At 51.2% G+C, this 10,752-nt stretch overlaps 4 protein-coding genes across 4 annotated transcripts; 2 read left to right on the top strand and 2 right to left on the bottom strand.

The window, feature by feature from the left end:
* Window positions 1-1,065: 1,065 nt before the first annotated feature.
* On the bottom strand, window positions 1,066-1,374 carry BO88DRAFT_455392 (uncharacterized protein; the record flags this gene model as incomplete). The annotated part of the gene is made up of 2 exons (XM_025710863.1): window positions 1,066-1,166; window positions 1,236-1,374. The coding sequence occupies 2 exons, from the start codon at window positions 1,372-1,374 to the stop codon at window positions 1,066-1,068; spliced, it is 240 nt and encodes a 79-aa protein (XP_025561167.1).
* Window positions 1,375-3,177: 1,803 nt separating this feature from the next.
* BO88DRAFT_81351 (putative C2H2 finger domain protein) lies at window positions 3,178-6,906 on the top strand. Its single transcript, XM_025713160.1, has 2 exons — window positions 3,178-3,847; window positions 3,906-6,906. Exons 1-2 carry the CDS (start codon window positions 3,607-3,609, stop codon window positions 6,740-6,742), a joined length of 3,078 nt encoding a protein of 1,025 aa, XP_025561166.1. The 5' UTR covers window positions 3,178-3,606; the 3' UTR covers window positions 6,743-6,906.
* A 360-nt stretch (window positions 6,907-7,266) lies between these two features.
* Window positions 7,267-8,497, top strand: BO88DRAFT_406255 (putative cytokinesis EF-hand protein Cdc4). Its single transcript, XM_025707110.1, has 4 exons — window positions 7,267-7,902; window positions 7,956-8,096; window positions 8,147-8,239; window positions 8,297-8,497. Exons 1-4 carry the CDS (start codon window positions 7,716-7,718, stop codon window positions 8,323-8,325), a joined length of 450 nt encoding a protein of 149 aa, XP_025561165.1. The 5' UTR covers window positions 7,267-7,715; the 3' UTR covers window positions 8,326-8,497.
* BO88DRAFT_81384 (uncharacterized protein) lies at window positions 8,413-9,344 on the bottom strand. Its single transcript, XM_025713161.1, has one exon. The coding sequence runs from the start codon at window positions 9,261-9,263 to the stop codon at window positions 8,664-8,666; it is 600 nt and encodes a 199-aa protein (XP_025561164.1). The 5' UTR covers window positions 9,264-9,344; the 3' UTR covers window positions 8,413-8,663.
* Between the last annotated feature and the right edge of the window lie 1,408 nt (window positions 9,345-10,752).

Below are 10,752 nucleotides of genomic sequence, written 5' to 3'. Positions count from 1 at the left end.
CTTTGGTTAGACAAGGTAGGGGACCATAGTTGACGTTGTCGATCTTGTTGATTTGACTCCATGTCCGCGAAGTGGCTGGTCGTGGTTGATGATATTATTGGTTTTGTTGTTGGAGAGAGGGTTCCGATGTAGGATGGCAGGTATCCCGCTATGTGAAGATTGGTGGCCGGCTATGTGAAGGTTCCGGTGGTGGTCGTGATCACGCCATGGGTTGAGTTGTTCTTGCTTACATTTGGGGATGCCTTCTTCCTCTGCTGCTGCTGTAATGGGTGGCCGCTTATTGGTGGTGGTAGTAGTAGTAATAGGAGTAGTAATATAGTAGTAGATGCGCGCGGTGTACTCCGTAGGGCAGACAGGCAACCTGCGGCTAGTTGGCAGTATACTGGCATAGGACAGGGGTAGTGGTGTGTGAGGAAAAGAAAATGCACGCGGCAATGGCGAGAGAGAGATTTTATTGATCCAATGGAAGGAGAGGCATTCAACTATTATACTCGAGATCATTGGGCCGTGATCTTATGAAGCTTTTGGGGGCTGAACCCATGATGTCAAAGATATATTTCTCGGCCGGTGGATCCTGCTAGTACTAAGCACTTTGTGGAATATGTATCCACCTGGAATTATTTACAGACATAATCCAGGGTCGTGTTAGACGCATGCTCGGGGATCTAGATCCGATGTTCGGACGAGAACGAGTATTTTTGTTGGGGATAATTGCTTTTTTTGTTGTTCCTCTCGGGTTGTCAGCGATACTTGCTTCTTCGGGATGGGTGAGGTGGTGCGGAAATATCAGCACCGGTATCGCTGCTGTAGTGCAATTCTATATTGGGGATCACTCCACTAGGACTCTCTCGGTTTCGGCTCAGGTAGATCCCTTGGCATCTTTGGCGCAGGAACAGGTCTGAGTCAAGACTTCGTAGCCAGATGGCGGCTCAGCCACTTGGAGTAGCCGATCACCATAGCTATACGGGCCACAATGCACTCTGGTGATCGTTATTCCAGTGCGAAATTAGTACGGTTTGCTATTATTGTGGCAAATGTGGCTGTGTGGTTTGTTTAGGGTGTGGTTTACTCATTATTATTATTGCTGGTACCGGTGCGCTGGTACCGCATCGGAGACTTCCGCGCTGGCGGAATGCGTAGGGGGGCACCGATATGGCATAAGACATCTGTCATAGAATCAAATCAGTCGATGTTCTTATCATATCAGTATCTTAAGTTTACGTTCCTGGACCAACGATCCTTCTCCGCGGTCATTGATCCGGGGAGAAGGTACGGAGCACGCCATCCGCCGAGTGTCAGGAGACTCTCGTCTGACGACACTTGGACGGCGGCCGTTCGAGAACTCGATGTTTTCTTTTTCTGCAGGCGGCGCATGATGCGTCTATGGGAATACCCTAGGCGGAATAGAGTCTGTAAGCTGCCTCTTTCCGAGAGACTGAAACCACGCTTAATTAGGTAGACACTGCCACTAGGCTGCCTTTTTGGACCCGTAGTTCCAAAGCCAAACGAAGCTGGTTGGGCTGAAAAGATGGGTCAGGAAAAGGGAAACGGAGATCAAACCTGCCAATCAAGGTACCAATTGAGTCTAATGTACCAAAGGGTAGACGAGACGGAGCAGCAGGTCGTGCGTCACGGCTGCTCCTGATTGACCGTCGCGACTGCACGGTTGTATCATGTATGTCTATGCGTTGATGACGCTTCGAACTCGATCGTGCCCACCCAGAGCCTGCAAATCCCTTTTTCTCCGCACTGCAAAGTTTCAGTTGACAGCGACACTGACACATGAACCGTGATGATTGGCCGGGGACAATCCCATACGAATCGGGAATTAGAGGCATGGAGGATCGCCCGATTGCCTCTGCCGCGAACAAGGCCATCCAGTGTGAAGCTCACCATCCATCTTCCTGGGGGGAAGTAACCGCTGCTGCCGCAATGCATAATCGCCTGCACCGTTTTGGCCTGGGCTGCATCAACTGGGGAAGGGGTGGAGCGTGTTTGTCTGGTCCTTTTCGCTTTTGATTCTATTTCTCCGGGTTGGCATTATTTTCCAAGCTGACCAATTCATTTTTTCTTGGGACCACTAGCGTCAGGGACTATGTAATCCATAGGGTGATTTTCCACATCAATGTCACCTGCGATGTGATGAGACGGCCCAGGAATAGGGCTTCTCGGACGAGTGGTATAACGGGATCAACCTAGATAGTAGGTACTACTAGTAGTATAGACGGAACATGTTTAGAGGAGTGCAGGATGGCACGGGACGCCCAGGATGCAGGAAGAGAGGGGAAAGACTGACCGTGGTCAGTTTCTGGTTCTAGGTGGCTTCTGCGAGTGTTCGGTGCAGAACCAATGATATTGAATCCAGTACCTTAAGTTCTTGGAAGCCAATGAAGATGGATTCTGGCTGGTTTTCCATCGCTGTCCCGCCCGCATCCCCTCCCTTACAACTTCCGGCCATTCTCTTCTCAGCAAAAGATGACCAAGACCCAGTTAGCCTTCAATTTGCTTCTTTTCCGAGCGGTCGTATTTTCGTTTTTCGCGTTTCTTTTTCGTCTCAAATCCGGGAACCACTTGCGCGGCTGTGAGTGGATTCTGTGGCGATGGGTTACCTCTCACCGGGTGGAGTGACCATACAAAAAGGAGGTGAAGGAGCAGGAGCTGAGGGGAGGAAAGAGAGAAAGAGAGAGATGGAAGAGAAGACAAAAAAAATAAAAATAAAAGAAATTCTCTATACAAGTTGGGAAACATCCAAGTGGTACATCCATAATCATTTTTGACTTGAAGCTCTAAAAAGCATCGGCTGCCCCACCTCCGAACGAGCAACCAGAATATTAAGGGACCTCCATTCCCGGTGTCTCTGGTTCCTTTTGCTCCTCCCCGGTCTTCCTTTCTTTGACTTTGGCGGTGACTGCTTCTCTTCTCTTTTACCTTGGATCACAGACTCTTCGTCTCTTGGTTCCACCATCCAGCATTCAGCATCCATTGTGCACCCTCGTGTGCTTGCAGTCTGGCACTTGGGGTTTTGTGTTGGGGGGCCCTTGCTCACTCGGCCCTTTTCCCCTCTTCCACCGTTTCCCCCCCATCACCAGTCATCGTACGACCTTTCTCCTCCGACCTGCTATCTCCTTCATACCTACACCAAATCAATCTCTGGCATACAGAGAATTTGTCTTTCCATCCAAACCTTCCTTGAATTTATCTTAGGACTTGTTCCTTTGCTATCGGAGTCCCCCCAACCCATCGGGAATCGCTGACTCTTCCCGCCCGCCGAGTTTTCCCCACGGGGTTCCCCGTGCGTCACGAATCGGCCCAGAAAGCGGCGACCGTCCACCGTTTACGAGACAACATCCTGCCCGCTCCTTTTTTGCCTTATGCCAGTATACAATCGGGATCACGTTTCATTCTGAGCCCTTTGGACCGGCATCAGTCTGCCGATGAGAAGCAGTCCATCTCAGGTCTGATGAACGTTTCTCTTCCAAGCAACATTTTTGCGGGTGATCTTCGGGGTGTCGGCTAAGGCGCAACAATCCACTCGTGGTATCAAGGAAAGAAAAAGACAAGGTTTCGAAACAATTGATTGATTATTGCCTGCATCTTCTGGCCAAGATGACCATGGCTCTCGCTGCAATGACCCCGCTGGGTTCGGGGCCGAAACGCGATCATACATCGAGTGCAGAGATCGACATGATGACGGAAGCTGATGCGCTCCATGCGGCTCTTAATGGACCCCCACGCAAGAGGAAAAGAACCCGAAAGGTTCAGACGGATCGCAAGTTTGAATGCACATTTGAAGGGTGCGGCAAGAGTTACTCGCGAGCGGAGCATTTGTACCGCCACCAACTGAACCGTACGCATGCAGTCCTTCCAAGAGCTTGTGAGCAAGTACTAACTGGCTGTCGGTCTAGATACTCCCAAGCAGATTTATCGATGCGACTTTCCGGATTGCTACCGCTCCTTCGTTCGACAAGACCTATGTATCCGTCATAGAGAACGCCACACCACCCAGGGATCGCAGCTACAGAAGCGTGATCACTTTGCGCAGACGGCAGCAACCGGCAGCAACCTGAAAAAGCCGCAAGTCTCTCAAGTCATGTCACAGGTGAACGCGAACCACGCGCCTACACTCATTCCGCTACCCTCCAATTATTCGCCCGTACAAGCCCCCTCGGAGGGTCCTACAATGACAGTGCCTGCGATGAGTGCATCGAATCAGCACGTACACATGCCATCGCCCTCGGGATCTGTGGGCATCGGACAGGGGTTCAATTATCAGACTCTGGTCTCCCATCATGCGGTGGACCTGTCTGACCCTACGTTCTCCCGATCGAACAGTTCCAGTAATCATACCCTCAGCTCTCCTCCAGGTCCATCAAGCACAACAACGTTTAGTCCTCCGGAGATCCCGGCGGTGCCTCATACTGCGCCCAATGGTCACTCTGCTGGCAAGTCTTCGCCCAATTCGGGAGACTTGAGCCACGAGGTTCGGTCGCATCACTCCGTAGTCGAAACAACCTCCATAACACACGATATCGACGGCCCTTCGTTGGCTCATCCCCCAACCTACTCAGGTCTACAAATCCCTCCCGGGGGATACACAGAAATATCGATGGCTCCAGCGACGTCGGCTTCGACGGCTCTGGACAACGGAACACTGGAGTCGATGTCAGAGATGATGACATCCGGCCCGTCAGTAGGAGATGCCGGCTTCGACGCGCTGGCTTCTTGTGTCTACCCGGTGTTTGGCGGCGAAGCCCACAACCGTTCACCCTTCGCCATGGCAGATGATTTCACAGCGTGGCTGTTCAACGATCCCGTGACAGGCTCTCCGTCCATGGGGTATCCTGCCCCAACTAACGTGGTGCCAAATTACTTGGACGCCGTCCAACTACAGAACCAATTCTTCATGAATGATCCTGCCTATGGCAGCTTTCTCAGCGGTGTGATTCCGCATCATCCCATGAGTGTTACAAGCATTCTGGATCCGGGATCACCGCGCGCCATCATGTCAGAGGAGAAGAGACAAGAACTCCTGGCCCTCATGAGCTCACGGTTCAATGAGGCCTTCTACGCAGTGTCTGCGAAGCGCAAGGATGCTCTGATGGACGGCGACATTGACGACGACGACCATGTGCTGAGTCTACGCATGATGCAGATGTACATCGGCTCGTATTGGTACCACTTCCACTCTCAGTTGCCCATTCTACATCGTCCAACCTTCGAGGCAGACAAAGCGCCTAATCTTCTTCTGCTCGCAGTGATGGCCATTGGCGCATCCACGCTGGATGGAATCCACGGGTCGGAAGTAACCGAGGCAGCAGCTGAGCTGGCAAACTTTATCGCCTGGCATCTGCGAACGGAGCTTTTCATGGATGCAGACTTTCGCCCGCCAGCTAAGCTGTGGATCTTTCAAGCACTTCTGCTGCTGGAGGTATACGAAAAGATGTACTCCACGCGTGCGCTCCATGAGCGGGCGCATATCCACCACGACACCACACTCACACTGATGCGGCGGGGTAGCTCATTGATTGGTCGCTCTGCATTAGACTCTCCTGCAAGCTTCCGAGACGACCGGCAGGCCCGGTCAGCTTCTGGATCGACAATGGCGCCAGACTTTGTGGCTGAAGAGTCATGGACTCACTGGATCAAGGCGGAGGCCACGAGACGAGTGGCTTTTGCGGCTTTTGTTTTGGACTCTACCCACGCAACCATGTTCGGGCACTCGGCTAAGATGGTGGCTCATGAGCTTCGGTTACCATTGCCCTGCGATGAGGCGCTGTGGTCTGCGACTAGCGCCTCTGAGGTAGCCCGCGTGCAATCGAGCCTGCACGCTAATGGAGTCAAGCCTGTCATGTTCTTGGACGGCCTTAAGAAGACGCTTAACGGACAGCGGGTCCGGACAAATGCTTTTGGACGAACCATCCTCATGGCGGGTTTGCTTAGTGTCAGCTGGCACATGAACCAACGAGACCTCCAGGTGAGCTCACTGGGTGGGCCACCGGCATTGGGAGGCCGGGACAAATGGCGGTCAGCACTGTTGCGAGCCTTTGATAATTGGCGACGAGACTTTGATGAAGCGTTGGGTCAGTCACCATCAGGGCCTTTTCATAGTGGTTACCGTACCCGACACCCTCTGGACGACGACAACGTCTTTGAGTCGCGCGACGTGCTCCATGGACTGGCGCACATGGCTTCTCACGTTGATATCGTCGACTGCCAGATCTTCGCTGGAGCGAATCGGCTCATGGGACGGTCTATCACCCCCAGAGACTACAAGGCGGCGCGCGAAAAGATGGTTGTCTGGGCCACCAAGGCTACAGCCCGCGACGCCACGTTCTATGCTTTAAAGTTCTTATCGGAGTGCCTCCTGGATGAGAGACGAGCACTGAACGAGGATGGGGAACTGTATTCGGGTCGTGACGACTACCTCTTGAACCGGCCGTGGGTGCTGTATGTTGCGGCTCTCGTGGTCTGGTGCTATGGATTTGCACTTGAAGGGCCCTTTAAGACGCCTGTCAAGTTGAGCACTCCTGCTGCGCAGCGGCAGGACATGCAGGAATTCCTGCGCCGGATGGGCAGTGTTCGTGAGCCCAGCGACTTGGAAGGCATGCAAGGGCGCAACCGCTGTCTGGGCTTGTTGTTGGTCCTCCGTGACGGATTCACCAATACGCGCTGGGAGTTGTTGGCCGAAGCTGCCAACCTGCTCACCAGTTGTATCGACAAGCTGAACGGAGCAGCCTTCTGATTCACATGTTTCCTCCAAAATTTATAATTCCTTTGTTAATTCTTCTACATATTTTCTGTGTATATAGCGTTTGAGGGAGGTTTTTGTTATCTTGTACATGGTTGTACTTGTTTTTGATAAGCACCTGCTGCCTTGTTTGCTGTATTCTTCTGCGTGACTTGTGTTGTTGGCTGTCTGAATACTTTGCGCATGTGTTATGACTTGGATACCATTGGGATGGATAGCGTTGCATGTTTGTATTATTGCAATATTAGTATCTACTGTGTGTATCTTCACAGACGCCAGTCATGTTCCATGATCAATGCTAGTAGGAACTAGTGTAGGCTGATGTTGTCATCGTGTCAGACAAAGCGCAGATCGATAGGGGGGTTGTCGTGCCTGAGGTGTCCGGTTACCACAACAACAACCGGGCAAACAGTGCAGCCGGACTCTCCTCCATCCCGCCCTTCTCCTTTCCCTGTTCCCTCATTCTGCCCTCCTCCTTCATTCCAAACCATACGTGGTACTCCTGCCATTGCCGTTCCGTTTGTTTAGATCGTCATCTACATCCCCCTGTCGCTATCCCTCGCAGCCCGCTGCCGCATACTCCTCACGCAATTACCGCAATCAACACAATAAACAGTCATGGTACGTGGCCGTCTCGCAGTTTCGCAATGTCAATTAAAAGCATCATCATCCCTCGCTGGCGGGAGAAGAATTGCCCGGATGGCATCAGGAACGAGCAGTGCTCTGTATCCCTTGTTTGTTGACTGTCGTGGTGAACCTCGGGGATAACTCGTGTGGTTGGATCCATTGAATTCCGGCCCCTCGTCGGCCCATCCAATCCCTTTGCTCGTTTCCATGGTTCACTAGTAGTCGTGGCTGCTTGTTCGTCATCGGCACTCTTCAACTCCCTGTCTTCTTTCCATCCTCATTTCATCTCTGATCACTACTCTTCATCTCGGATTTCTGCCCCTGTGATTTCGTTTTCAAGATGTCCCGCTCACCAGATATGCACCATGACCAGGCCTCGACCAACTACAAGGAAGCCTTTTCTCTCTTCGATAAGCGCGGTACCGGCAAGGTCGCGCTCGAGTCGCTGGGCGACCTCCTGCGCGCATGCGGTCAGAATCCCACTTTGGCGGAGATCGCAGATCTGGAGAAGTCCGTCGGTGGAGACTGTACGTATGCCCTGATTTGAGATGGCTGATACGGATCTAACATGCTTTCGCAGTTGACTTCGAGTCGTTCTTGAAGGTCCTCAACCGCCCTGGAGGTTTCCGTGACCCCGGCGAGCCCGAAGAATACTGCCGCGGATTCCAGGTGTTTGACAAGGACCTGACCGGGTTTATCGGCGTGGGACAGCTCCGTTACAGTATGTGAAGCAGGATAGGATGACTAGAGTGATACTGATGATGGCTACAGTCCTGACGAATCTCGGAGAGAAGATGTCGGATGAGGAGGTCGACGAGCTGCTCAAGGCCGTCGACACCAGCTCCGGCGAGATCAACTACACCGGTAGGCTACCAACTTTGTTCACCACGCATTTGTTTTGCGTCAAGCTAACAGCAGCAGATCTCGTCCGCACCATCCTGGCCAACTAAACGACCCACGACACCGATACCCTCCTGACGTTCCTGATGATTTCTGTTACGACGCGAACCTCCTACCAGCCGTGCCGGAGTTGAAGGCTTGAGCATAGTTTAGTTATAGTGCATTGTATATGGGATATTGCGCGATTCAGCATCGGATAAATAAGACATAAATAAACATGGCATAAATATGGTAAATGATACATGGTATATGAAGTAAAGTATAGCACAAACAACTCCAACTTATATCACTTCCCTCAATACATCGCCCCATCCATAGACTATGCTATGCGCACAGCACAGCATCCAAGACAGACAGACAGACAGAGAGATAGAATAGATAGATAAATCTATCCCTCCAACCACCCCACCCACTCCCTATCCAACCCCTTAACCACCTTCTCCAACTCCTCATCCCGCATCATCACCCCCGTCTCGACTAAAGCCCCAGGCAACAAATACACCACTCTCGCCTTCTCCCCCTCCCCCTCCCCATCTCCATCTCCTTCCCCAACCGACCTCATCCCCCCAAAATGTACCTCATCCAAAAAATACCCCATCACAACTCTACACCGTCCACACCGTAGGAACAACCTCTTCTCGAACCCATCTTCCCTGCGCACGAGCGTGTGTTTGCGATCGGGGATAGTGGTTGAGAGGAGAATGGTGTAGTGTTTTTGTTGTTGTTGTTGCGATTGTTCAGCGTCGTCGGTGCTGTTGTCGCGCGGAAGAGGGAGGATTATCGCCCCGTCTTTTGCGGGGGATTTGCGCCGTGGTAGCGATGGGATTGAGCGGGTCGTTGCGAGGAGGAGGTGGTTGCAAAAGCGGCAGTGGTGGGTTTGGACGGGGAGGCGGGGGGGAGATGATTGTTGTCGGTGTTGTGAGGGGGTGGTTGTGGTTGTGGTTGTGGTTGTGGTGGTTGTTGGGTCGTCTGGGGTTGGGGTTGACATTGTCGGAGTAAGTGTTGAGTAGGTGGGTAGGTCGTTGGTTATTTCGTGGAAGTGTGGTAAATATGGTATGTAGGTCTGTTGCAAACAATTGTTGTGTGGTTGATTGCTGGGATTGGTGTTGATGGTGGAGGGAGCTGGTGGTGACGACGGTGATGTGAAGTTCAATGTTGGGTGTGAGGTTTTCGGCTTATCGATAACGGAGATGGTTGGTTCCTCTGGCTAAAGGCAAACAATCCACTTGGTACTGCGTCCTGAAGAGGCAACCAAAGGGTTCATACAAGAATTCTCAATGCTTGCCAATTCATTATCCTCAAAGAGAAATTTCTTTTCTTTTCCTTTTTTTTTTTTTTTTTTTTTTTTTTTTTTTTTTTTTTTTTTTTTTTTTTATCTTTTGGGAGGTATTCCTGCATGAAGTCAGATTAAGTGCGAACTAGCAAATTCAATAATTTTGTTAACTCTCTACTTCGATTATCTGATGGGCCATTTGCTACAATTACTACTGAAGTACTACTAGTAGTTACGACTTCGATAATCGAGCAGTGATCACAGAGGTTGTGGCAGTAGTACTAGTAGTATAAGCTACAGCATGATATCGGGATAAAGATGATAGAATGCAGCCTGAGATCCCACTAGCCATACGTAGCAGGTCACATGTACACATCGGCATTTGAATGTTTGATGGACAGCAGAAGTCACTTTTGCGCATTCCGAAGTAATGAATTCGTGCTTCTGCAACACAACTACTTTCTTTTTGCTTATAGTATCTTTGGGCGCTACACTCTATGTTTGCTTTTTGGGAAGTGTTACCCGAGCCAATCAACTGACCTGTTGATCGTTCTCCATCCCAGCCTACACTTTGTCCATTACTACTTATCTCTGTGGATGGCCGGCCCCATTAGCCAACAGTGTGATGAACCTGCAACATTACCCTGGTACCAGCCAGCATTGACGATCGGGCCTTGCCTGAGATGCACGATACTAGTTCATCCTGTCGTCCAATGGGAGTGTTCTTCCCACTCCCCGAATCGCTAATGCGATCTCTAGTTCGGGACTCTCTATGATACCTTATCCGGCCGATGAAGAACTCTCTCCCCTTCATCAATTAGTTTTCGTGGAAGCTGAGCGCAGCGCAGTATCTGCTTCACACCAGACTTTCCATTACCAGTTCAAACGAAATTCTAAGACTATTTCTCGGATTCTAAGTCCGTTAGAGAGGCATTCTTGTCCGACTCTAAGTGCCTCTCATCTTCCCTACCATTCCCTCAGAATTCCCACATTCCTAGCAAACAAGACCGAAAAGTGTCTTTTGATGCCTGGCATATGTGGAATCCCTAGTGTGGTACCCTAAGCCACCGTAAATTGTCTGTCGCAAGCTATTTTATGGATCCTCGGGTAATGCGGCTGTGAACCGGAACAGGAGCGTCAGGCACCGCTACAGGAATCTCGGCCAGCACGAAGATTTTCTGGCACTGTACTCGTAGTGCGGCTC

Source organism: Aspergillus vadensis (assembly GCF_003184925.1).
Source record: "Aspergillus vadensis CBS 113365 unplaced genomic scaffold BO88scaffold_17, whole genome shotgun sequence".
Classification (NCBI taxonomy): domain Eukaryota; kingdom Fungi; phylum Ascomycota; class Eurotiomycetes; order Eurotiales; family Aspergillaceae; genus Aspergillus; species Aspergillus vadensis.
Note: the sequence above shows the minus strand (reverse complement) of the source record. Positions and strands in the feature narration are given on the sequence as shown.

What these genes read in the sequence shown, in the direction of transcription:
- BO88DRAFT_81351 (XM_025713160.1), top strand. Translation starts at nt 3,607, where the DNA reads ATGACCATGGCTCTCGCTGCAATGACCCCGCTGGGTTCGGGGCCGAAA. An exon ending in GTACCGCCACCAACTGAACC is followed by an intron (nt 3,848 to 3,905) that starts GTACGCATGCAG and finishes CTGTCGGTCTAG; the next exon opens with ATACTCCCAAGCAGATTTAT.
- BO88DRAFT_406255 (XM_025707110.1), top strand. Translation starts at nt 7,716, where the DNA reads ATGTCCCGCTCACCAGATATGCACCATGACCAGGCCTCGACCAACTAC. An exon ending in GAAGTCCGTCGGTGGAGACT is followed by an intron (nt 7,903 to 7,955) that starts GTACGTATGCCC and finishes ATGCTTTCGCAG; the next exon opens with TTGACTTCGAGTCGTTCTTG. An exon ending in CGGCGAGATCAACTACACCG is followed by an intron (nt 8,240 to 8,296) that starts GTAGGCTACCAA and finishes TAACAGCAGCAG; the next exon opens with ATCTCGTCCGCACCATCCTG.
- BO88DRAFT_81384 (XM_025713161.1), bottom strand. Translation starts at nt 9,263, where the DNA reads ATGTCAACCCCAACCCCAGACGACCCAACAACCACCACAACCACAACC.